Source organism: Myxocyprinus asiaticus, chromosome 2 (assembly GCF_019703515.2).
Source record: "Myxocyprinus asiaticus isolate MX2 ecotype Aquarium Trade chromosome 2, UBuf_Myxa_2, whole genome shotgun sequence".
In the NCBI taxonomy this organism is placed as follows: Eukaryota; Metazoa; Chordata; class Actinopteri; order Cypriniformes; family Catostomidae; genus Myxocyprinus; species Myxocyprinus asiaticus.
Genome location: NC_059345.1, coordinates 33,523,345 through 33,550,246, shown reverse-complemented (window position 1 = coordinate 33,550,246; position 26,902 = coordinate 33,523,345). Strand labels below are relative to the sequence as shown.

Sequence of the window (26,902 nt, the reverse complement as noted above, 5' to 3'; positions counted from 1 at the left end):
TTTGATAGAAAGGTCTGATGAAAGGAAAGAAAAGATGGCTTTTTAAGTACTCTTAATGAGAGCAACAACCTTAACTTTGGTCACTCAGGATGTTTAAACTACAATCAGCTCTTTTGTTCCTCAAATGTTTTATAATGTCTTTGGGTTAGGATTTTTAAGGCATAATTTTTATAAATTAATATGAACAAAGATCAATAAATGCTGTAAAAATATATATTGTTATTTGTTAGTTCAGGGTACCTAATGCATTTACTAATGTTAACAAATATAACCTTCATGAGTTGATATTTGCCACAATTTCGAGGTAGCTCGAAATAAGCAGTATATTTGTATGTGTTTGGTTGTTTACTTGTGTGAGTAAAATTACACTGCATGTTCATTTTGATCTATTCTTAATTACTCTGGTTTTGTCAAGGTCAAATTGAAATCGATGTTATATTTCATTATTAGAGGGGGCAGAAAGTCAGTATTAGTTATTATATAATCTGTAATTATATGCTTGGGTTAGGTGGTTTGGATGGTGGCTGAGGTTGTGCTGAGAGTTTGTCAGTGGGCTTTACAAGATAACATGCTGCAATGTTAACCACAAATCTCTGCATCAATCAAGTTGGAAAATATACAGATTATATGTTATGCAAATTAGATCACGGAAGATCATTATTCCTAAAATTTGAATTTTCATATTTATCTTATATGGAGCACATTTTCAGGAGCAATGCATGAGCTCATAACAGAGTGACCAAACTCAACCATAGATGGACAGACAGGCAAAAAGACAAAATGAAGGAGAAATGAAGTGGGAAAGATAGAGAAGATCTTTGTGTTTGCTGAATGAGCACCTCCTTTAGTTTGGCCACAGTCCCCTCCTCCTTGCCTCAGATATAGAGAGTGTTTTTAGCAGGAGTGGAGTCAATCAGAGTCGGGTGTACAGTAGAGCACACTGTCGGGATATTCTATCCTCGCACACACACGCACATACACTAACACACATTCGTTCACATTCTCTCTCACACACACACACACACATGGAGTACTACTGCACCCTCCTACTCTGGACTCTTTGCAGCATGCTGCCAGGTAAGTGTGTGTGTGTGTGTGTGTGTGTGTGTGTGTGTGCGTGTGTGTGTGTCTGTGTTAGAGGTCTGCAACCCGACCCAGGCCCAACGGCACCCGAGAACCCGACGGGTTTCGGGCTGGGTTCGGTTCAGTTTTTCAAGTAGGAATTCAGGTTCCAGTTGTATTTGTAATGAGTGAAAAAATAAACAGGCTTACCGAACTTGTTTTGCGCACGCACTCTCTCTCACTCATAGACACGCACGAATGGACGAGTTAAAGGCCGTTCACACCGAACATGTTTTTGTGCACATCTTTGGCTCACCCCCCAGTGAGCCACAAACATTTGCACCACATCTCACTTTTTCTTCAGCATCTCGCGCAGGACTGGCACATTTTAAACACCATGTCAAATTAAAAAGAACTTCAAATTTTCAAAAACACATGTTGAGACACCTGCGCTCTGTTTCATTCTTTGCACTGCGCCTAGATTGTTTTTAGCGCAGTTGTCACAAAGATTCAACGTTCTGAATAAGTTCAGGCTGCATAGTGGGGACTATTGCATTGTTTCATTTTATTCCAGATTGTTCTGCACCAAGTGAAGTTTCAGCACATAAACGGTAAGGAAATGCTTTTTTCCCTTCTGCTCTAGTGTACTAGGGGCTGCTGTGCCTTGTTAAATCTGTGTATGTTTACTGTTTCAGTACTGTTTCAAATGTTGCCTATATGCTTGCATACAATACAGCTTATTGCAACAGTACTTGCTAGGAGAAGAAATGAGATAGTAAGCGATTTCGGGTTCAGGTCGTGTTCTGGCTAAAAATCTGATGGTATCGTTCGGGCCAGGTAGGGTCGGGCCACTCGGTCTCGGGTACGGGTCGGGTTCAGGTCTCATTTTAAGGCTCATGCAGACTTCTAGTCTGTGTCTGTGTGGTTAGAAGAGATGCCTATTTTCAATTAAAAGACACTGAAGAGAGACAAAGTGGCAAGCAAACTGTCCATTGACATTACAAACGAAATTCAATGCTCTGCAACTTGTAACTGTACGAGAGTAGAATAAGTGTCATGGATGTGATTTGTGTGCATGTGATTATGTAGAGGTGTCTCCCATGTCTGCTTTCCACTGTCAGGCACTGTTACACTGACCTCCTGTGATAGATGGGGATGCTGGATTGGCTGTGGAATGGTTGGAGTTTAACCTTTCTCCAACTTCCATTCTTAGCACTTGCATAATCTGAATTGAAAGGAGATGTTAACAGGCACATACAGTATCAGGAGCTCATAGTTTCCTGTGTCTGGAAAAGTGTTGGTGAGCAGCCAGATTAAAGTTCAGTTATCTGTGAAATGACAATCTCAGCATAATACTTAAGGAGAGAACTTTGGCAGTCCAGTGCTGTCCTGAGTCAAAGTCTTTGAGAATTCAAATTTTATATTCTTGTTCTGATGTTTTGAGGGATTGTTGATGGGATATGAATCAATCAATCTATCTATCTATCTATCTATCTATCTATCTATCTATCTATCTATCTATCTGTCTATCTATCTGTCTGTCTGTCTCTGTCTGGCAATAAATTAGGATGTCAAAATATTTGGTTTTGAATTTGTGTAATTTAATTATTGGCTAAAAGAGGAGGAATTGGATCTGTCCTGATGGATCTATAGTACTGATGACAGGCTAATGAGAGAGAGAGAATGAGAGAGAGAGAGAGAGAGAGAGAGAGATGTGAAGAGTGTTGAGGTGAATGCTGCAGCGTCTTGCGCCTGTGAAACATGAATGGCACAAGTTTAACCCGTTTAGTGTTCACTGACTTTGAGCAAAGAGATTATCCACCATAGATGTATTATCATCTGACAATGTTTCGTTAGCTGCTGTTGACAGAATCGGCGTGTTTTTTTTTTTTTTTTTTGCTCGTCTAAACGGCTGTTGTTAAACAGTGCGTGCGTTCTAGACTGTATTGTACTGGGTTACCCCAAGACTGCAGGGCTGATCAGAGAAACTACAAAGGAGAGAGACAGACTGGAATAGATGAATGAATGAAGACACATACCTCTGTTTGTGTGATTTGCACCAGGAGAAGACGGACACATCTCACACGCGCCATTAATCACGTCATTAACAACTAGTTGTTCAGTTCAGTTCTGTACACACTGCATGGAATTTTTTGAAAATACGGTTGTCACTCCCGTATTTTATTGAACTGTGTGTGTACAGAACAGGATTAAGCACTAAAGTGTAAAATGACACCCTAATTTAGCTGCAGTGTGTACATGGCCTAAGAGTTAGTAGCAGATAATTCTTGCACATTCATTTTGATGTGCAAATGTAATGATGAGGAACTACAGAGCTTAGAAAGTAATGCCTGACTGTGGTGTATATCAGGCTGCTGATGCCATATGCCTTACAGATAGTTTACTTTGGCCACAAACCCAGTCATTGGCCACCAGGCTCATCCACTGCTAGTCATCTCTCAACAGTGCTTCAATGAGCTTTCCAGACCACAGAGCTCACAGTTGGGAAGTCAGCATGAAATGATCAATGTCGGGTCATTTTGCTCTTGATCTGTGAGTGTAATAAAATGTACAGTATATCAACCCCTGAGGTTCAGCACAATACTTTAACAGCACAAAGCCCATGAGATCTTAAGGAAAAGAGTGTTTCAAAGCAAAGGTTTGGGAGATGCATTTCTGGCATGTGGAGTTTATTAAAAGCCAATCTGCTGGCCCGTAATCCTTGCCAATGGGCATCAGAAAGGCTCATTATACTGTAGCATCAGGGCAGTTCCTCACATAAATATTTGTGAAGGCAGGGAGGGATGACTGGTGGGTGAGCAGATGTTTAGAGGGGATGTCCTGTCCTAACTAAGATCTTGGCAGCAAGAGTTTAGTATTGGTAGTTTTCATTTGGTGGCATTTATGTGGGTTCTGGTTTTGGTGGTGAATTTGGGGCATAGTCCATGGATTATCTGGCCTAGATGTGGCTTTTAAAATCTTCCTTTCTTGGTCTCAGGAACAAAAATGATTCAGCCTTGGCATTGTAGGAAGTCAAAACATTCTTTAGAAATGTTTTGATTTTGAGACTGAGTTAACCTGATCAAGATTTCTGTGTCCAGCCATGTGAGGAGTCAAAAGGGGGCTAGGGTTGCTATTAATGCAGCATTTTAAGACCAAGGAGTTCTAATGTAATTGGAAAAGCATTTGCATTCATCTCAATGGCAGTTACCCTCAAAGTAAGTATGTGACTTGGATGCTATCATCTTTGCTTCATGGGCACTCAGCCCAAGCATCAAGTGTTTTAAAGGAATATTCTGGGATCTATATAAGTTAAACTCAATCGACAGCATTTGTGGCATAACTTTGATTACCACAAAAATGTAGTTGACTTGTCCCTCTTTTTTTTTTTTTTTAAGCTAAAATCTGGGTTACAGTGAGGCACTAATGATTGGAGTGAAAGGGGCCAGTCTGCAAATGTTAAAATACTTACTGTTTCAAAAGTATTGCCACAAGACACAAACAATATGTAAACATGATTTGAGTGTGATAAAATTGCTTACTAACCTTTTCTGTTATATCCAATTGGATAGATATCCAATTTTACAACTTTGTCGCCATGATGATATAAAGCCATAAACCCTGTTATCCCAGTAATTGATGATTTAAACAACTTTACAGTTTAAATAATACATACATTTTAATGGAAGTTTCTCAGGAGATGATATGCTTATGTTACAGTATATATACATGCACAATGCTCATACTTAACCTCATTAGTACATCACAAGAATACATTTCTGTTTCAGTCTTGTGCTTAAGATCTGTTCTGAGTTTTTTTTTCTTGATATAGATATATAAAAAAAATCTCATTTAAGATTCTTATTTAAGCGCTTTTTCACTGCCTTTAAGGACAAGTGAAGAGAGAGAGGAATCCAGTGGGAAAAGACAGGGGCAACGGGACTGGATCATGACATCAACTGGATTCAAACCTGTGTACCTATGAACAGGGCTTTAAACATCCTTAGCACATGCATTACCCACTGTGCCATGGATCTAGGACAATCTGGAAGATTGTAAACCTTCAGAATGCAAGGACACTCTCATAGACTGCTGGTTCTCAATCAATATGACTGTGGTGTGGCTCCTGTAGCTTGATTGTGCTCCAAAAGCATCGTAGGCCTGGTCTGGACACAGCACAACCCTTGCAGCCACTATACTGAGGTTTATTTATCTGGGCAAAAGAATTCCATACACAGGAAACTCACTCTTGCCTGCTATAGGACCTGCTGATATTACAGAGAATATTAAAGTGTCTGCCACGTTTGAAATTTCAAATGGAAAATACAACTTCTGTACTCCCCTCTTTCTCTCTCTCTTTTTTTTTTTTAAGGTTAAAGCTGCTCTCAAGTGGTGTCAGGCACAGTTTGCTTTTGGTAATGAGCTGGAAGCCTGCTAAGATGTATATTAATCCAGCAAAATGGGAAAAATGGTCAATGACTGTGGGAGAGACTTTAGGAAAAATTTGAGAAAAAAAAGTGACATTATCCAGCATATAACAGGTATTATTAAGCTTTCCTTCTCCTTCATTAGACAGTTGATGGATCTATTTTTTATGTACATGTGTGAGCTATGTTCTCATTTTATTGCTATTCATAAATAAAGCCTCCTAGGAGAATGCTTGGAAAAAATGTTCAAAAGGTTCTGGATAGTACAAAAGGATAGCTACATTACATTATGATGACACATAAGTGAATTATAGGCTAAGAGTAGGCCCAGACAGAATCTGTTTTTTTGTTTGTTTTTTTGTTCTGTTTTCAGGGTCCAGACCTTTTTTCTTATTTCTTGCTTGTGTTGATTCTGAGGAAAATCGTCAGAATTTAATGGAATGCTTTAAACAAGGTTTTCAAACATTCTGCGTGGACCTGGCTATTGGTTATAGATCAATACTGGCCACATGACACATTAATTTATGCATGTGCCCTCTGATGAGTGTAACTTTACTCCAAGAATTAATCAGTTCTTGTGAATTCTACCAAACACCAAACAAACTGAAGCACAGAAAATACAACCACTTAAGTCTTTGACTCAAATGACTAGAACACCTTTATTCATGCAATGATCTAATCAGCCAATTGTGTGGCAGCAGTGCCATGCTTAAAATCATGCATATACGGGTCAGGAGCTTCAGTTAATGTTCACATCAACCATCAGAATGGGGGAAAAATGTGATCTCAGTGATTTAGAGTGTGGCATGATTGTTGTTGCCAGACGGGGTGGTTTAAGTATTTCTGTCACTGCTGATTTCCTGGGATTTTCACGCTCAACAGTCTCTAAAGTTTACCCAGAATGGTGCCAAAAACATGAAACATCCAGTGAGTGGCAGTTCTGTGGACAGAAACACCTTGTTGATGAGAGAGATCAAAGAAGAATGGCCAGACTGGTTTGAGCTGACAGAAGGGCTACGGTAACTCAGATAACCACTCTTTACAATTGAGGTGAGCAGAACAGCATCTCTGAAAGCACAACACATCGAACCTAGAGGCTACAACAACAGAAGACCACATCTGGAACTTTTTTAGGACCATAGTGTTCCTAATAAAGTGCTCAGTGAGTGTATTTTTGTTAAATACACATTTTTATTAGCCTCAGTTTTGGCTGTAGGAGGAATTACCGCATGGGGCAGAGAATCTGATGATGATAATTCCCGCTGTGTGTGGACCAGGGTCAAATTTTGCTTCTCTATGAGAGCCTTCATTGCTGCTCACAGTGGAACATACTGCTGATCAGAAATAAAACTCCTTCAATGACCGGCAGTGTCTCACTCTTAGCTTTTCTTCTCACTTAATCTGAAAAGTGACCAAAAATGATGCTAGGAAAAACATGTGGTCTACATTACTGTCTTTGCATTCTTGTGACTGAGCAGATTAATGTGCAAATATGCTTTTACATCATTCCCAACACTACTGTAGACTGTCATCATTTATACTTGTCTACTGACAGAGTATGTGGGAAAGGGAGAGAGAGAGCGAAAGAGAGGAATCTAAAGGCACTTAACATCTCTTCCCCCCTCTACTAAGAGGAAGATCTCTTCATCTCATTTATCAATCCACTGCATGATATAATACACTGAATGGAAACTACTTTCCTGAGTGAAGCAGACATTATCATTATCAGCATTATCATCAATAAACTATTTCACTTTTACTGATGACAGCTAGAAAATAAATTACTTTTATTTTCAAAGACCCTTTCTTGCAAAGTCTTTTAAATGAATGCAGAGCAGATTTATTTTCTCAGTTTTTTCCATTGGTACAGAAGCCAATCTGGAGGCACCAGAGACCTGAGGCCACCAGAGAAAATCAGGCCTTTCATCAGACCCCGTAGTACTGTATGTTTTCTGCATACTTGCCATTTTTTTCTCAAATGGATACATTCCTTTGCATTGGTTTCCACGTGTGCAGGGTTATGATAGCCATATGCTATCATCAGGGGTTCAGAACAGAGATTAACATTGTAATTCAGTTTAATTCTCAGAAAAATTAACCATTGTGTTTACACCTGGATCAGAGCTTTTTCTTTTAAGTCCAGCACCTGGTTTAGATTTATTTTAAGAGCCATGCTTATACTTTAGATAGGGATGTGTATGATGTGGTGTTGCCATCATGCAATGTTCTTAGCTGAGATGGCCACCTCTGAATGTGCTATTTGCTTGAGAATATTTGCAAAAAAAAAAAAAAAAAAAGAGAGAGAGAGAGAGAGCGAGAGGTACAGTATTTGCTTACATTTTTCTATTAATATTTAAATAAATAAATAAAAACTCTGTTGCCCTAAACAATCCTCCAAATATTTGCAGCCTTTAATTTAGGTGAGGCATAATTATATAATAATAAATATAATTATATAATCATGGTGATATTTCAGTATCTCAAAAGAGTGGAGTTTTACTAGAGGTTGGCCTGTACCTTGCATTGTGACTGAAAATGTACCTGCCTCAAAGATCTCTGTCAATCAGCAATAATTTCCTTACTTCACTCTTACTTTGACTGACAGACTATCCTCTTGATGATTGACAGCTTTATTGTTTAGTCTCATCCATGATGAGGTCTAATGGTCCTGTGTGTCCCACACTAGAGTCTGTTGACGGAGTTGGAGATGGTCAGGTCGAGCGGTGGAAATCATGGAGGCTTTCTACATTACCACGAGCATTAGACTGAATAGAAAGGAGGACCTCCATAAGAGTGTTTGTTAATCCAAGTACCCAAGATCTTTTAGTCTTTGGTGGCCATCAGAACATAAGCCATTCTGGCATGCCATTTGTAAACAGACCCTCTTTTAAAACAGAAAAAGCAATCAAAGTCTGTTTTCAGAATAGGATGTACTGAAATTTTAAAACACCAAAGTGTCTGAAAATTGCCTTTTATTTAAGAAAGATTTCTGGATCACATCTTTTAGCACCCTTACACTCATTATGCACAATTAACAGAAAAAAGATTTCATGAGCATCTCATTAACTGGTTACTCATTGTTCAGTCATCTATGTTCAAGGCAATTGAATAAAATAATATTTGAAGAGCATCAAATCATTAACGCAAATGAAAAATCAGAATAATCTGAATATATCTCTCTGTGTAGAAGCAGCAAAGATGGCATCCAATTAAGCAGCATCACACAAGCAAGAGTGCTGTGTCTTGTTCGAATAATATTGCTTTTATATAACAGTTCAACAAACAAGTAAAGAACAGTAGATAACTTACATTTGGGACAAAAATTGGCCAGTTAGTTGCATTTTCTTCTACACCAGTGAAACTAGTTCCAAAAAAACTTAATGCATCAAGCACAACTCTCTACGCTGCTCTCATTGTCTGACTTTTGACTAGTGGTGATTCATTTCTAAACAAATCTTTAAAGTGAACAACACGTTCCCGTTCATTTGCATTGTTGCTGTTGTGAACAAATGACTAAATTTCAGGCATGAAACTCTACATGGAACACGCTGATAGGTTCTTTGAATTTGTTATCTGTTAGTGAATCGGTTCGCTCACATGTGATATGTTAAGTATTGGCTCGTATGTTGTCTGACTTGTTAAATTGCTCAGTTTTCCAGATAAGCAGTTTTTTTCTCTAAAACCCTCCTCCTCTCCAGCTCCACTTGTCTGCTACATGGGGATTATTTGTATGTCTAATTGTGCAGCAGCAGCAGCATGTTCACATGCTTAAGCCAGCATGTCTGTGTATACTCTACCAGTAGCAAGTCTTCGTACTTGCTCTGCAGCATCAGCAACAGTGTAGCAGATCTAGTCGGTCAAGACCAATATCCCATCAATATGTCATATACATTAACATGCTAAATCTTTCTGAGAGTTGTCATGACTGAACTCAGGTTTGTTTAATGAATAGTCAAAGATTCATTGACTCACTAATAACATTAAAGATGATAATTTTACTGACATAAAGGTGCAATCTCCAGAAATGGTCACTAAATGAATATTTTTGGTGAACAGACTCGAATCATTGAGATTAATCAAAATCCACACCACTATTTAGAAAGCTTTGAACACAGACAAGTGGAGTGATACAAAGAGTGAAGCATCCCAGTGCTGTTATATATTGAATATCAGCACTCTTGGGACACCGCATGGCCAATCAAATTTGAGGACCAGAACTAACTGTTGTGTAATGTAGTTTACTTGTATTATAGAAGCACTACTGTTTAGGACTCTTTGTGCTGGCAGTAACTCCTCAGTTTAGTCACCGTATAATCTTCCATCTTAGTTTTGGGTCATTGCTGAAGCTTCTTGGCTCTTAGAATATATTGCCTTTGCCAATAAATGTACTTTTATGTCTAAGCAAGCTGGTTCATATTTGAATTGCCTATGTCTGCTTACAGGGTTCCATGACTGTTTCAACATCGACACCAGCAACCACAGGATCATAAAGGGCCCCAGGCAGGCACAGTTTGGCTACACTGTCCAACAACACATGACAGGGGGACAGAAGTGGTAAGACGTACTTGTTTACTCCTTCCCATACCTCTTTATTTCCTCCATCACAGATGAAAAAAAAACCCTGGGTGCCCAATTATTTAACTGAAGGGACAATGATTCAAAAATATGAGTAGAGAATTGGTGTTTCAATGCATCTATCATGCTACTTTCTCAAACCAGCAGAGGATCTCATTGACAGAGATTTATATAGTGATACCGTTTTCATCACAAGTAAATTTAGATCTCTTGTAAAAAGAAGATCTGCCTATGATGCCTTTATGGGTTATGGGAGTTCTGAAGGAGTTTAACATTTGTTTTCCATCATTGTGACATCATAATTGCTTGTTGCATTTGGCAATATGATGAAGGGCTCAGCTCAGATTCAGCTCTGGCATTCCAATATGTCTGCTTGGCCAAAGCTCACCTGAAACCCTGCCCAGAGATTTATGTGTGTTACTGTGACTGTATGAGTATTGTGGAAGCAAAGAAAAACTCAGAAGCAAGTTGCACATTGTCTCATTCACCTCTTTATGTCACTCAAACAAAGTTAATGAGCTACTCATCTTTGCCAGCTGTAAGAATGCAAGAGAAGCTCATCTGTTCCTCTCTGTAATGAGGATATTTTTCCCCATTGCATCAAAGATCATGAAAATTGAAATATTTTCCATTCAACATTGCCTAAATAGTTTAATAGCTGGTCTGTAGTTTAAATGTGAGTGTGGTTGTCAGTTTAGCTGTACTGATGTGGGGCAATATCAACAAAGACTTTCTCAAGTGAGCGGCTGCCAAACAGACCCCTCTCTGTCTCTGCCCCATTCACACTGGAGCTGGAAACCATTAAAAGGCCAAGGAAATTTTCAGTGTGGCATGTGTGTCTGGCTTGGCTCTTGTTATTGTGTGTGTTTACATATCACTTTTATCATATTCTGGTTTTCTTTGGGAGATGCATGTTGTGAATGAATGATTCACAAACAGCTCTTACGCAACATACAGTACACAAAAACCTACAGTATAGACTCAGATAAAGAGGCACATACAGGATATACAGTACATAAAGACAAGAGATATTGATTGAAAGGTCATTTTACTGTCAAATAAAATGTACTCATTATAGAGGTTTCTTTTTAACCTCATTTTAAGTTTACTTCTGTGTTCTTCAAACAGTTAATGACATGAAAGCGAACACTACCTCATGTGTGAGTGTGTGCGTGTGTGTGTGTGTGTGTGTGTGTGTGTGTGTGAGAGAGAGAGAGAGAGAGAGCATTTGGGTGCTCGTGTCGTGTTTGTACTGGCATGACTCTAGGCCAGGAGTTCTCAACTGGGGCGGTATTGCCCCCAGGGGGCATTCAAAGGATGCCAGGGGGCACTGAGAGCAAATTAGTAGAGTGGGGGTGTTAGGTTACAAATGGGGGTGTTTATCAGTCATAATAATCAAATCAATCATCAAGTTCCTCTTTGCATTAAAACGTTTATCTAGACTTGGAATATATCAGTTGGTTCTCAATTATACGGGTTGGTATGCATTTGTACCACGGTTCATCTGATTTTGAAGTCTTGCGACGCATCTGAAGTATCTGGTTTAGCAGTGTCAAATACACAGGCAGTGGCACAACCTCGGCTAATGCCCCTGTATGGCTCTGTAGATGGATACAGCTCAATGGACAGAGCAGCACGAGCACAAAGCTCTTAAACTCGCAGCTTTGCGGGAATCAGTGAGAAGTAAGTTGCGAGAAGAGGAAACCATTTGAATTCGGCACAGAAATCACCACCCTTGAATTTACTATAGTAACACTAACTGTACTTTAGGCAGAAACAGACTGTTAATAAATATATCATATCACTACTTCAGCTCTATTAAATTTGTTGTAGGCTACATTAGGGGAGTGAAGGAATAGAATACATTTTTGTTTCAATTTATAAATATTTATATTTTGTATTTATTATTTTACATGTTTAGAGTAGGTCTACTGTTTATAATTACAAAAATGCCATAGTTTGTTTTATAGAAATCATGTTACATCTAACCATGATAGTGAAGAAGATCCATGCTTCCATGTTTTTACTATGGTCTTGTTACAAATACCACTGTTAAAACTATAAAAATAAATAATTAATGAAGAAATTAAAATTTTCAAAAAGGCAAATGTAAAATATATTATCAATATCACTTTTATTATTAGTTTCTGTCTTCGCATTTTCAATTTTTAGGCCCCAGATATAGCCCTCCATCTGCTTGAATTCAAGAAACGCAAGGTTTGGTCTCACATTCGTGACACGTAAGCCTGCTGAATTTATTAACAAAACTTTAAAATTATGCAATGCATCGAAGTTGCATAACACAAATTATGTCACATAATTGGGGGGGGGGGCGTTCATCAAAAAAAAGCTTAAGAAACACTGCTCTAGGCAATAGGAGAGGAAAATGGTTTGTGCAGGAATTGGCTCTAGAGTAGCCTATATTGTCATTATTGTTAGTTTACCTGAGATTGTTTGAACAAGGGAAATGCTTTGGACACTGAGACACTACTGGCTATTTACTTGTGCATGTGTGTACGGTGTGCTCTTGCACAGTTGGACTTAGGAAATGTCTTGATTAGCACATACGGTAGCTAGACGGTAGCTTCACTAGTTTTTAAACCAAGTAGTTTTTCAGTAGCAAAGCTATTTTTTTGACACGGTAGCGGCGTAGCGTTGACAAAAGCTACACCACTATATCATGCCTTGTATCCGGTGTTTACTAATGGCAGTTTTGAATCAGAACTAAAGATGTCCAATCACAAATTAATCACTCATTTGTGTCGGTTCTTTACAATGAATTGGACATTGGATGTGATAGGCAAGCAGTTTGAATCGGTTCACGATTCAGTCTGAATGACTCCGAAAGCTTGTGCTCGCACTGCTGAATCATTTGGCATGCACTCTCACTTGTCAACAAGCTCATGGAATATTTTATAACACGGCAAATAAAGATAACGCTGGTTGCAGTGGATCTACAATCAATCAATGGAAACCAAACCTGCAAATACACCCTATCATTTGCCAGTGATGAAGTGATGTAAGTTCAATATGTGTGCAGCTTGTGAACGACTTCTGCAGGTAAATACATTTTTCAATCAAAAGAGTATCAAAACACTTATTAGCCTACATGAAAGCAATTAAAAAATAATATGACATTACGATGTTTTTTGGACATGTACCATTACCTGGGAGCACCATGTAAATACAATAGTATATGAATATGGTAATCATATATAAATTTACCATGGTAGTAACATGGTATACTTTGAAGTACTTTGAAGCACCGTGCAACTACAGAATGGTGCATAGTTGTATATCAAAGTACCATGGTATTACCATCTGATACTATTAGAAATCACATTGTTATTGCACACACACACACACACACACACACAGAATTTGGCCTCTTATCAAAAGCTTCCAGTACATACAGAAATACAACAGCTAGACACAGAATTACAGGATAAGATGAATAGTGTACTGTATGTACTCAGAGTTTTCTACAGAAATGAAATTATGTTTAAATGGGTATGGGGTTGTAGAGGTAGTAGTATAAATATGAAAAATAAAATGTAAAAGAGTGATTTTACATATTTTTCTTTTTTCTTTTATTTGTAAAATTCAATTTTTTTTAACCCCTTTTCTCCCAATTTGGAATGCCCAATTCCCACTACTTAGTAGGTCCTCGTGGTGGCGCAGTTACTCACCTCAATCCGGGTGGCGGAGGACAAGTCTCAGTTGCCTCCGCTTCTGAGACGTCAATCTGCGCATCTTATTACGTTGCTCATTGTGCATGACACCGCGGAGACTCCGCATGTGGAGGCTCATGCTACCCTCCACGATCCACACACAAATTACCACGTGCCCCATTGAGAGCGAGACCCACTAATCGTGACCATGCGGAGGTTACCCCATGTGACTCTACCCTCCCTAGAAACCAGGCCAATTTGGTTGCTTAAGAGACCTGGCTGGAGTCAATAAGCACACACTAGATTTGAACTCGCGACTCCAGGGGTGGTAGTCAGCATCAATACTCGCTGAGCTACCCAGGCCCTGAGTGATTTTACATGTTGAACACATGGGTTTGTATAGGTAGCATGCATAAATATGAATTTATATGTTTGTTTGTTTTGCGTGCGCATACGTATTGCGCATACGTATTGCACCTACTTTATACTTGTATACTGTATTGCACTAAACTGTAATATTCTGTACCATGACTCTGATAAACACCATGTGAATGTCTTTTAGGTGCTTTGTCTATGACAGTATGCTTTGTGCATCTGCGGTTGAAAAAAATTAAGTAGCTTAAATGTAGCAATCTACATTTGGAGTGTAGCTGGTAGTGTAACTTGCTACTTTTTCTGAAGTTTAGCTTTTAGCTTAGATTAACAAATTTTTTTGTTGAGTAGTTGGTAGCTTAGCTAGCTACATTTTTTGAGTAGCTTGCCCAACACTGCTATAAGGATAATAATACCAGAGTTTAGTAATATGGGATTATTAACTATCACACAACCACAGGATGTACAGCAGAATAAAGTCGACAAATTTTCTAACAGCAGCAATTATAGTAAAAGAGTAAGTAAATCATTCACTTGTTGCTGTGTGTTGTATTGAAGAGACAATAATAAAATCTGCTTTTTACTTTACCGAGATCATGATGATACAATGTTTCTTGTCTCCATGTAGACCTCCATTAATATGTATCTGCATAACCTCTAATAATGCCTTTATTTTTTTCTTTATTTCCAACGGCGATGTTTCATATGCCATGCTGAGTGTGTGATCTGAGTGTCTGTTTACTGTACACCGCCAATAAAAAGAAAATACTCTCTGACAAGAAAAAGAATAATGTGTTTATTATTTTGTCCAGATGAAACAAGATGCAGTTTTGGTAACGATAATGACATGATATTGATATTGTTTGGATCACTTTCAGAGCAATTTTTTTTCAGCTGATGAACAATAAAAGCATTGACAGCCAATCAAAATCCATCCAAATTTAAAGGGCTCGAGCAGCAACATGCTCTCATCTTAAAAATAACACATTCCAGCATCAGATCACCACTTATTACATAAACAAACTAAATGGAAACTCCTGCCCAAGAACCGGCAAACTTTCTGCATTTTTCTTCAGTATTAACAGAGATAATGAAAAGCTACAGCAAGCTGGAATAAAATGTCAACAGTGTTGTGTTGTCTCCTATGAAGTTGTATCCGTCTGTTTTTCTTTTGGTTTCTTTGCGAAATGTAGAGCAGTAGCTGGTCATCTACATCCATTTTTTTGACTGTGGACATAACTGCAGCACGCTTAGAATAAATAGAATAGAATGGTGTGCATGCTAATATAGTTATCGTTAGTTATTGTCATAGTTCTTGGGCATTAACTGCCATGTTATTGGACACTTTACCAATTAGGCTAATCATGGCTACAGTACTGTGAACAGTGAATTTCTACCATGGCACTGCTAACTAAAAACTACTGTGTTTGAATGATGCTGTATCCACGCTAGAGGTCTGCAACCCGACCCGGGTCCGACAGGACCCAAGAACCCGACAGGTCTAGGGCTGGGGTTAGGTCAGTTTTTCAAGTAGGACTTTGGGTTTGGGTCGGGTTCGGGTTTGTAATTAATGAAAAAATAAACAGGCTTACTGAACTTGTTTCGCGCACACGCTCTCACTCACAGACACGCGCGAATGGGCGATTTAGGGGCTGTTCACACTGAACGTGTTTTTGCGCACATCTGTTCTGTTTTCCCATTGTTTAAACATATGGTGGACGAATGTCTTTGACATTTGCACCACACCTCGTTTTGTCTTCAGCGTCTCGTGCAGGACCAGCAAATTTTAAACGCCATGTCAAGTTCAAAAGTTAAAATGCATGTTGAGACACCTGCACTCTGTTTCATTCTTTGTGCTGCTCCTAGATTGTTTTTAGTACAGTTGTCACAAAAATTCAACATTCTAAACAAGTTCAGGCTGCATAGAGGGGACTGTTGCAGTGTTTCATATTATTCCAGATTGTTCTGCACCAAGAGGGGACTGTTGCATTTTTTATATTATTCCAGATTGTTATGCACCAGGAGAAGTTTCAGCAAATAAGCGGTAAGGCAATGCTTTTCCCCTTCTGCTCTAGTGTACTAGGGGCTGCAGTGCCTTGTTAAAACTGTGTATGTTTACTGTTTCAGTATTGTTATGAATGTTGCCTATATGTTTACATAAAATACAGCCTATTGCAACTGTACTTGCTAGGAGAATAAATTAGATAGTAAGTGATTTCGGGTCAGGTTCGGGCTTAAAATCTGACGTTATCGCTAGGGCCGGGTAGAGTTTGGGCCACACGGTCTCGGGTACAGGTCGGTTTTCATTTTAAGGCCCATGCAGACCTCTAATCCACGCCGCTAGGTGTAAAGTAAGTTCAAGTAAAAAACATAAACAAAAAATGACTGAGTGCACCTGAACAATAAATAAACATGATGCAATCATCCAGTCATTTGTTCCAGTCTCCTCCTTTCTCTTTGACTCTGGCTGTGTTTTTAATGGACTACTAGAGTACTGCTTACTGCACAATGTATATACTATATACTGCCTAATAAAAATAAATAAATAAATAAATAAATAAAAAACAGTATGTGAAGCAGTATTAACAATAAATGTTTCAAACAACAGAATGTGTCATTGTTGTTACATGACCTCATTATGTTTTATATTTAATTCAGCTTGTGGCATCCAGTAAATAATGAAGAAATCATGTGGTTATTTTGCATTTGTAATCCAATTTTAAATTTCTTGACTTTTGGAGTCCGATCAAATCCTGTCCAATTGTCACTCTAAAAAGGAAGCTCAAGTCGAACAGTATGCATTGTGGGATACCATGCAGTGTGCTCTGCTGTCTAATGCACATTATGGCAAACATTCAGGTATTCCCAGCATACAGAAAATATGCATACTATTTACAGTACAGTAAACATACTGCATACGGTTTAAATTGTAGTCTTTAGTAGTATGATTGTAGAATATTCCTCTTGGTCTCTTTTAACTTTTCTTATATAACTTTTTGTCTCTTTCTTTTTGTCTGGTGTGCAATGAGGGTCCCAATGAGCATGTCCATCACAGCAGCGTGCAGTGGAAATAGGTGTTATCCCTCTGCAAGTTTCAGAGGCACAGAAGGGTTTTAGTGGTGAAAGGAAATGGGGGAAAGGAGTTGGCAAAACACACATCAGCTGTGGTTACTGAAACCAAGAAATCCATGAATTTAAGGGGAGAATGTAGTCATAGCACTCTCTTATTTTACTCTCAGTCTTAACATTATGTAGAAATATGCATTATATTTCAGGTCAGTACAACAGGGCAGAATGGAACACTTTCAGTATACAGTATGTGTTCCAAGACATACAGACATTGTCCTTCATATATTGGAACAGTCCCAGTTGCCTACCAGATTTCTTAGCAGATAAATAATAACAGGCTAGCAACTTTGAAATTATCATGTAAAAGCATGTTCCAAAAATGTGTTTAACTTTTTTTGCAAAGAGGTAAACCATATACTGTACTTCGTTTGTTACAATGTACTGTAAAAACAGCTGAACAAGCATTTTAAATAAGTACCGTACAATTTGAAGTAAGAAGGCCTATGTATTTGTGACTGTTTAATATTGATATACTGAATACTGACAGAGGGTGTTTGCTTGCTTTAGCAGCTTTAAATCGTGTCCTCTGTGCCAGTCGTCTTTTTCTCATTACTTGCTCTCCCTTGATTTGCCATTCAAATCAGATTATATGTACTACCTTAATTTCAATGATATTACTTGGTTTACACATATTTCTAAGAGAATAATATTTCTTTACATGAAATATATTTAAAACATGATAACCATCATAGGGGTGTCTGTTTGCATTTTCCGTCCCCTTTGAGAGTTGCTGTCACGTGGTTTTGATAGACACAGCTCAGTTGATTATAATGGGACCACTTTTCCTATTTCTGGGTGTTTTCATTCAGTTCAATTAGATCATTTAGATCATTAGTTTTATGTATTTTACACAAACACATACAAACAAACACATGCACATTTACAATTCGCGAACAACCACACAAACATGTAGAGACATGGACTGATGCATACACACCTTTATTCTTTTGTTAAGTTGCTGACTTTTTGTCATGTTGTTCTTTTGTTGTGTTCAGTCAAAAAAGTACACTATGTGGCCAGAAGTATGTGGACAAGCCTTTTCAATTTAAACAGTTTGGTTACTCTGTTAATTCCAGTAAAGCCAAATCATAATGCTAATCCATACAATGTCATTAGGGCATTGTGTGCTTCCAACTTTGTGGCAACAGTTTGGAGAGGGCCCTTTTTTATTCCAGCATGACAATGCCCCTGTGCACAAAGCAACATGATCAGAAATGGTTTACTGAGTCGGTGTGGAACTTGAAGAACTTGACTGGCCTGTACAAAGCCTAGACCTTAACCCCACTGAACGTCTTTGGGGTGAATTGGAACGGCAACTGTGAGCCAGGCCCAATCGCCCTACATCAGTGCCTGATCTCACTGATGCTCTTGTGACTGAATAGGAGCAAATCTTTGAAGTCATGTTACTACAAATGGTATAGTGGAAGTGTTGTCCTGGGTGGCCACAGCTGACAGTTTCACATCCACAGAATTGTCCAGATTGATCCCTTGGGATGAGACAAATGTAGTCACGTGCACCCGCACACACATAAACACATGATAAATACACACAGGCTGTTTATTTTTCAGAAGTTGCAGTTTGAATTCCTTGCAGAGTTTTGACCTTTGTTTGGCCTGTGAGCTCTGAATTCCACAAGCATCAGGAGGGTTAAAGTGTCCTTCAGCTTTAGGCTCAAATTCAGCTGAAATATGGTCCAGAAACCCTCCACACTGGTGGTAACAGGAAAAGGCATCTGTCTGTGCATGGACCAACTTCATGGTACACAAACTACTAATGATTAGATGAAACCGAAATTACCAATAGCAACTTAATAAAAAAAAATAATAATAAAAAAAACATAAAATAAAAAAATAGTATTTTTCATATTTGTTTATTTTTATAGTTTGTTTTATACTTTGTTGTGTTATGACAGAAAATTACCAAGCCTGCACAGATTTCACAGAAACATTCTCAATACAGGATTTTATCGTAACAAACTACTCTTTAATTTGGTAAAATCCTGGCAATATATTCCACTGTACTATGTGTCTGTGTTTGCATCTGATCAGTGCTCAGAAGAGCAGAACAGATGTGTTTAATTTCTTGAAAATGCCACAAGTTTTCAAAACATGATGTACAGCATGTTCTTGTCAATTAATAACTCACTTTGTCATAGAGCGTGATGTAAGGAGGATAGAGTATTTCTGCTGCACCTTTCTGACCCAAAATATATAGATGTGATGAAACTCACACTTTAATAAACCTCAGCACCACGATATCATAAGCTAAGTCTTTTCTCTCTTTCCAAATGCAGAAATTGTTTGCATATTAATGACTGTACTATGTGCCTTTCCTCTTCTATTTTTACAAAGGGCTTGGGCTACTAGTGCAGAGTTTTGTGGCAGATTGAATAAGTAAAATTTGTTTATTAGCAAGACTATTTCATTTAGTGCTATTAGCCTTTTTGCAGCCCTGCCACAGAGAAAAATCTGGACTCTAATGTGTCTGGGTCTGATTGTTCTAACAGCTCACTGTGTCATTGCCCTGGAAGCTTGGCTAGACCATTAAATCATTACAACAAAAGTCTCCTTTCTCATGCTCATCTCTTTTCTCTTTCATCCCTTTTTCCATTTTTTATTTAGGTAGCTGTGTCCTGAGCTGCACTGTGTAAAATGCAGTGCCAGAAGCAGCTATAACACCAGTAATAATCACAATATTAATAGCAGTCAAATATGCACACAGTCTGAGCTCTTTCTGTGAAAATAATTCGAGACTTTTAAAATAAATGTTTATACGAACTTATATGAACTAAATGCTTTAGCTTATTTCTTTATTTAATGCTCATCTCAGACAAATGTCAAATATAGAGCTTTTGCTTATCCAAATATTGTTACATCAAAGACATAAATGTCATTTCATATTTATGTAATGGTAAAGTCTTGACACTGAATTTACCCATTGTGACTAACTAGTAGAGCATGTGCTTAAATCTTTCATTTCATTTCCTAATTCCATTGTAAATAGCCTGTAGGTATCTTATAATTAATAATAATGGCTAAGCAAAAAAAAATTATTTGTTACTGTGTAAAGCATTAACCTTTACCCCCTGTCAAATCAGCTTTAGATATGGTAATAATCGGTGTGTGTGAGATTCAAGCAATGCTTCTAACTTTTTCAGTTTGGCAGGATGTGATGGGGCCAGTTTAAGTTCTTTGAATATATCATTTAACATGCAGTAAATAATACAAAACATATACAGTATACCATTGAAACTGAGACCTCAAGATTTATAAGCTTAGGCTCCAAATAATTACACCCATCTTGCTCTTAAAGAATGAGTTAATTGAACCTACTGTTTAAGATCAGTTAGTAGGCTACTACTTTGAGCTGTGAACTAACCTCTGAATTACCATACAGTATATGAGAGCTAGTGCACTGCTCTTGAGAAAATGTAGTGTTTAACAAGAGAACCACTCTTAAAAAAGGCAGACAGGTAACCCATGTATCATAAAATACTGTTCCTCTAGCCTTTTGCAATGAATGGCTATTTGTTTCCCATGCCTAATGTAGTTTTACTGAGACTCTTTGAGCCTGATGTAAAGATACTGTCTCATGTCTTTATGGAACCATTTTTAAAAGGACCTCGCCGTGAACTAATTATGTAGTGCTGAATGACGTTTTAGTCACCATCTTGGCCTAGCACTGGCATGTAAATGCGAAGTCAAGCAGGTTTTCTCTCTCCCTTAAGATCACTGTCAGCATAAAAGCATTCTTTGTCTCTTGCATAAACAATTGAAAGTACACGTGGTGCTGTTTTTCAGGATCCCTGTTATTCCAGTGATCTGTGACTAGTTAAATGAGTCCTTAGTACTTAGTGAAAGTAAAGACTTTGCTTTTAAAAGCTGCATGCTTCAGAAAGTCATGAGAAAATTGAACTGCTCCCTACAGTGCAGGCTGCTACTGCACCTGAATGATGTGCATGTCCCTAATTGCTCTCTACAGAAGCAGTATTACGTCTGAAGCCTGCCAGCATTAATGGAGCGATATGTTTAGTTAGTCTGAGCCATAGGATACATGTGCACATATTTCAACACACACAAACAGTTCTCATCGGAGCCCCACATACCTAACCGCCCTCCGTGCTTCCATTGATACATTACCTCAGACATCAACACTCAACTTAACCTGTCTAAACATTCCTTTACCAATAGATTCCCCTCATCTGCCATTTCTCATTCATTCACTTCCTCTAACCTCCTTTAAATGTCCCAGTTTTCAGAGGGAGCTTAAACCAACAGGCTTGTGATTGTTGTATTATTTCAGGGAAGTGGATTACACACCTGCTTTGTACTCACTGTATATTTTACTAGATTGTTGGTTGATGAATGTGGTAGGATGTCAAAGGTAATATTTATAAGTTTGCATTTTGGATGTTTCTAGGTTACTGGTAGGAGCCCCACTGGAAACTAATGGGCAGCATCAGACAGGAGACGTGTACAAATGTCCCTTAAGCAGAAAATCTGGTGGGCCCAGCTGCACCAAACTCAATCTTGGTATGGGGACTCATTGATTATAATTACTAAATGAATAACTGGCATAATTACATTTGTAAATGCACTTTAAAATTAGCTGTTGTTATTTACAAGCATCAAATAATTACTTCTCAAAGCTTCCATAATTACTTAAATAAGGTTGTAAATAAGGCTTAGAGTTGCGGTTTGGGTAAAGTGTTACCAGGCAAGCCTTGTGAAAAGCAAAGGAGGGCACCACATTCATTCATTCAAAAGCTCTTCTAATCTTAATGGAATTTGCATGTACACATCTAGGTTTTACACTATATAGAATGTAACATCTGTATACTTTATGGTGTGTAGATACAGCCACTATGACAGTTTTGATAATGTATGCATGTGTATAGATGCACACAGTTAACAGATGTAAATTGTAGATAAAGCCAGGAATGTCTAGACAGGATGAACAAATATGTTTACGGTTAGAGGAGGTCCCTGTGTAAAGTACATATGCCACATATGGACTGTGGTCACATTTAAACCTAAAATGGTTCAGAGCATGGCCTTTTTGACTCTTTTGCTTCCATGTTTGTAATTCCATTATTTTTTTTCCCTTAAGGAAGGATATCCTTGACAAATGTCTCTGAGCGAAAGGATAAGATGAGACTTGGAATGACCCTTTCTTCTAACCCTAAAGATAACAGCTTTGTGGTGAGTTAGAAAAATTATTATTTAATGTTTGGTTGTCTTGTTAGAGATTCATAGTTTTTAATCCACATCTAGTGTAATTTTAACATCATCTAGTACTTTGAAATTTAAACATAACATACTAATATTGATAAGTGTTTAACACTTCCATTCACCTGTGGAAAGCTATGAAATCTTACGTTTTGTGAAATGAGCCCACCAGCTTTACATATGTCAGTGATTATTTTATTAATTGTGTGCTTGATCCTGTTTGTGATAATTCACAGGCTTGTGGACCCCTTTGGTCATACGAATGTGGCAGCTCATACTACAGCACTGGAATTTGCTCCAGAGTCAATGCCAGCTTCAAATTTTCCCGCACTATCGCTCCTGCTTTCCAAAGTAATCATAATGCACCTGTACACTATGCAACTTGACTTAACTCAGACAGTTTGTTGTAGTGATGTTTTTGCAATATGTTTCCAATTTCCATCTTAACCATGGGTTTTATTTTTATGCTGAATTTGGCCATGACGTTGTCTTGCTCTGCTACAGGCAATATAAGGTGGTGTTAATCTTTTTAAAAAGAAAATGGTCTTGGCTGCTCATAAAGGAAAGAGCAAAGACATAAAAATTAAAAAAAAAAAAAAAAAAAAAAAAATCACAGACCTTGATTGTTAAATGTGTCACTAGAATTTGCTTCTGAACAGGATAATTACAGTTATTTAGGGGCCAAAAATCATTAAATAATATTTTTTCTCTATCAGGGTGTGAGACATACATGGACATAGTGATAGTCTTGGATGGTTCAAATTCAATCTACCCTTGGAATGAAGTCCAAGATTTCCTTATCAATATCCTGCGGAAGTTTTATGTTGGACCAGGACAGATTCAGGTGTGTTCTGACTCTTACACAGATCTTTCTGAAAAATAACTTCATGTTTGTCATGTGAAGTGGATCATGTCATTGTCCCATTTGAAATATGCAGGTTGGAGTGGTGCAGTATGGAGAAAAAGTGGTGACTGAGTTTCACCTGAATGACTTTCGCTCTGTGGAGGATGTGGTCAAAGCAGCCCGTAAGATAGGCCAGCGAGGAGGAGAAGAAACCAACACTGCATTGGGAATCAGTGTTGCACGGTACTATGCACACATATATGCACACAACAGAGAATGACTGTTCTCTATCTGTCACTCACTCGATGTTGTGTCGATGTAGTGACACTAGGGGTCACTCTTGGTAGCCCCAAACACCTCTGCTTTTTTGAAAAAAGGCCAATTAGAATTGGGGAGTGGAATTTGCATGCCACTCCCCCGGACATACGGGTATAAAAGGAGCTGGTATGCAACCACTCATTCAGATTTTCTCTTCGGAGCCGAGTGGTTGTATTCAGTGCACTGAATTCAATTCCCTCCAAAGACGCTGGATTTACAGCGCATTTCAGCGGCTTCACCCCCTCTGCACCCGTGGCAGAGCGAAAATAAGAGAGTATATTCTAAAAGAGTATATTTTCATTCACAAAAAGAGCGGCACACACGGAATGTCTTCTTAAAGATGACTTTCCGTTTGTGTGTTATTCCTGGTTGCGGTCGTTACCTCTCCACTTCTGACGGCCACGATCGCTGTCTTACGTATCTGGGCACTGCCCACGTGGAGACATCGTTCGTGGATGAGTCATGTCCACATTGTGAGAACATGACCATGGCAATGTTGCGGTCGTGGCTTGCTTTCATAAGAAAAGCAAGCCACCTCAGCGGCTCCCCACACCGGTCCTTCTACCTACGGATTTGAGGCCACGTCGGTTAGCACTGGGGGCGATTTGGGGACATCAATGGGACCACCTCCGCCGGGTATCCCCCCACGGACCTCCCATTCCCCAGCACGTTCGCTCGCCCCGGTCAGGCTCTCGGACGAGATCGCCGGCTCGTCTCAGGGCGAGTTCGACTTCTCGCTCGGGAAGACGATGAGTTATCGTCCAGTCTGACACGGAGACTTCGGCTGGGCTTCCTCCTTCGGGAATGGTCGCCCAGTTTTAGGCCGAAGCGGAAATGAGACATGCTTTCCCAGGCGGCCGCGAGTGTTGGGCTAGAGTAGAGCCCTCCACTCTCCCCTGAACCCTTGCGGCTCGACGATTGGTTCTTAGGCTCAGGAGCAGACGGAAGCCTTACAACATATCCTGCCCCGGCGCGGCTTAAGACCCTGCACCCTGTCTGCTCGTCGCCAAGGGCGTCCTACTGCAGCAACAACAGTCGGTTAACAAATTCCACTCTTTTTGGGGAGAAAAGAGAGGAAAAGAGGCCTCAGCTGGGCTAGTGTTTCCCTATTGTTGGGCAGTCGACTTGTTCCTGTAGGACCGTTCGATGCTCTTAAGAGCGTTGGGAGAGTTTACGTGACAGCCTGGTGCGCTGGCTATGAGGCACACAGTGGTCTGCCCATCACGCACCGCCAGTTCATGTAACACAGTCCAGATAATTGTGGCGTTTTGTATAGGGAACCCTAGTGTCACTACCTCGACACAATGTCGAGTGAGTGACAGATAGGGAACGTCATGGTTACTTTCGTAACCTCCGTTCCCTGATGGAGGGAACGAGACGTGTCCCTCTTGCCACAATGCTGAACTACCTGCTGAAATGGCCAGGACCTGGTCTTGGCTCCTCAGCACAAAACCTTAATGAGTGGTTGCATACCAGCTCCTTTTATACCTGTATGTCCGGGGGAGTGGCATGCAAATTCCACTCGCCAATTCTCATTGGCCTTTTTTAAAAAAAGCAGGTGTTTGGGGCTCCCAAGAGTGACCCCTAGTGTCACTACATCGACACAACGTCTCGTTCCCTCCATCAGGGAACGGAGGTTATGAAAGTAACCATGATGTTTGACTGTACATTATCCCAATTATTACATGACTACTCATTTACTTAAGAAACATTGATTTGAGTTGAAATTACTATATTAGCTTACTAAGACAGAACACATATATAGATATGTAGGAAATATATTTTTCCTGGATGACCAGTCAGTTTTACAGTGCAGTCATGACAACTCTTAGAAAGATTTAACATGGTAATGTGGATATGACATATTAATAGGATAATGGTCTTGGCATCTGCTACGCTGCTGCAGAGCAAAAATGGAGACTTGCTTCTGCTAGAACATACACTGACATACTGAGTTAAGTATGTTAACATTCTGCTTCTGCTTTACAATTAGAAAAACACAAGACATGCTGTATAAAGCACTTATGACATGCTGCTGCACAATTAGACATAAATACAATACACAAACAAAGTAGGGAATCTGCACAAACGCATAACACAAAAAATAACCCCCCAAACAAGCAGATCTACCACCAAGACTTGTGTACTGCTGCTGCTCCGAAGAGCCATGTGCACAGAGTGTATGCTAGCTAGGTGTGCCTTGGCCTGCTTGGACACATTTCATAACAAATTTAAATGTTAGGCAAAGAGAGAGTATGCTAGCTGATTGGCTACCCGATTTCAAGTCAAAGGACCTATCAGCTAACACCATGTTAGCCAAATGGCTTGACATTACTCACCCTTATGCTGTCTCAAGCTTGTATGACTTTCTTTCTTTTGTGGAACTCAAATGAAGATATTTTCATAGATGTATAGTGTGTTTAAATCCTTACAATACAAGTCAGTGGGGTCCAACGCTTTCAATCTCCAAAAAAAGGACATGAAGGCAGCAGATATTAAAGGTAATCCATACGACTCAAGTGGTTTAATCCATGTATTCTGGAGATACGATCACATGTGAGCAAGCTGATTGGCTTAAATATAACTAGTTCAACCATTCAGAGTTTCATGCCTGAACTTATCATTATTTAGACATTTTTCACTGCTGAATGCCACGATTGATCAGAATAAAGAATTTCATTGATTTTGAAAAATCATCTAGTTTATACTATTTAAGCATCAAGCACAGTGATGTTCTACTGCACATATATTTTTTTTTTCAACAGAGCCCAGCAACGACATTTACTAAGAATACATTATAATTCACAGCTCACAGGCCTTTAAACAGGGAGGTAGAAGAGGAGCAAAAAAGGTGATGATTGTCATTACCGATGGTGAATCACATGACAGCCCTGACCTGCAGCAGGTCATCGAGGACAGCGAGAAGGATGGCATCACCCGATATGCCATTGCTGTAAGTCCTGACTTTCTCACTTTAGTTCTTTCTTCCCTGCTTTCTTTCTTTGGCACTTTCTTTAGTCTGCCATTGATTAGATTCCCAGTCTCATGCTGAGATGAGGCGTGGCCCATTTTAAAATGGGTATAGTCACTTGGACTGGAAATCTTTGAGGCCACATTTAGCTGCTGACACCAGTGAAATTGACGACAAGGGCCAAATGCTCAAAGCCCTACTTATTGGGCTTTACATTTAAAATGTGGGTTTGCGTGGGCACTCAGGGGAAATTAATCATGTTTGATGATGGGAGCTCTCTTGCGGCTGTCTGATTCTTGAGGCC

General features: G+C 39.1%; 1 protein-coding gene across 1 annotated transcript in view; it reads left to right on the top strand.

Moving 5' to 3' along the window:
- The first annotated feature begins 958 nt into the window (after window positions 1-958).
- Window positions 959-26,902, top strand: part of LOC127416288 (integrin alpha-11-like) — a 62,329-nt gene continuing 36,385 nt past the window's right edge. The window contains exons 1-8 of the mRNA XM_051655553.1: window positions 959-1,077; window positions 9,932-10,043; window positions 21,657-21,769; window positions 22,347-22,438; window positions 22,702-22,816; window positions 23,182-23,309; window positions 23,404-23,552; window positions 26,436-26,580. Of these exons, the coding sequence (XP_051511513.1) occupies window positions 1,026-1,077; window positions 9,932-10,043; window positions 21,657-21,769; window positions 22,347-22,438; window positions 22,702-22,816; window positions 23,182-23,309; window positions 23,404-23,552; window positions 26,436-26,580 (906 nt within the window). The 5' untranslated portion in view covers window positions 959-1,025. The remainder of the gene's footprint in view (window positions 1,078-9,931; window positions 10,044-21,656; window positions 21,770-22,346; window positions 22,439-22,701; window positions 22,817-23,181; window positions 23,310-23,403; window positions 23,553-26,435; window positions 26,581-26,902) is intronic.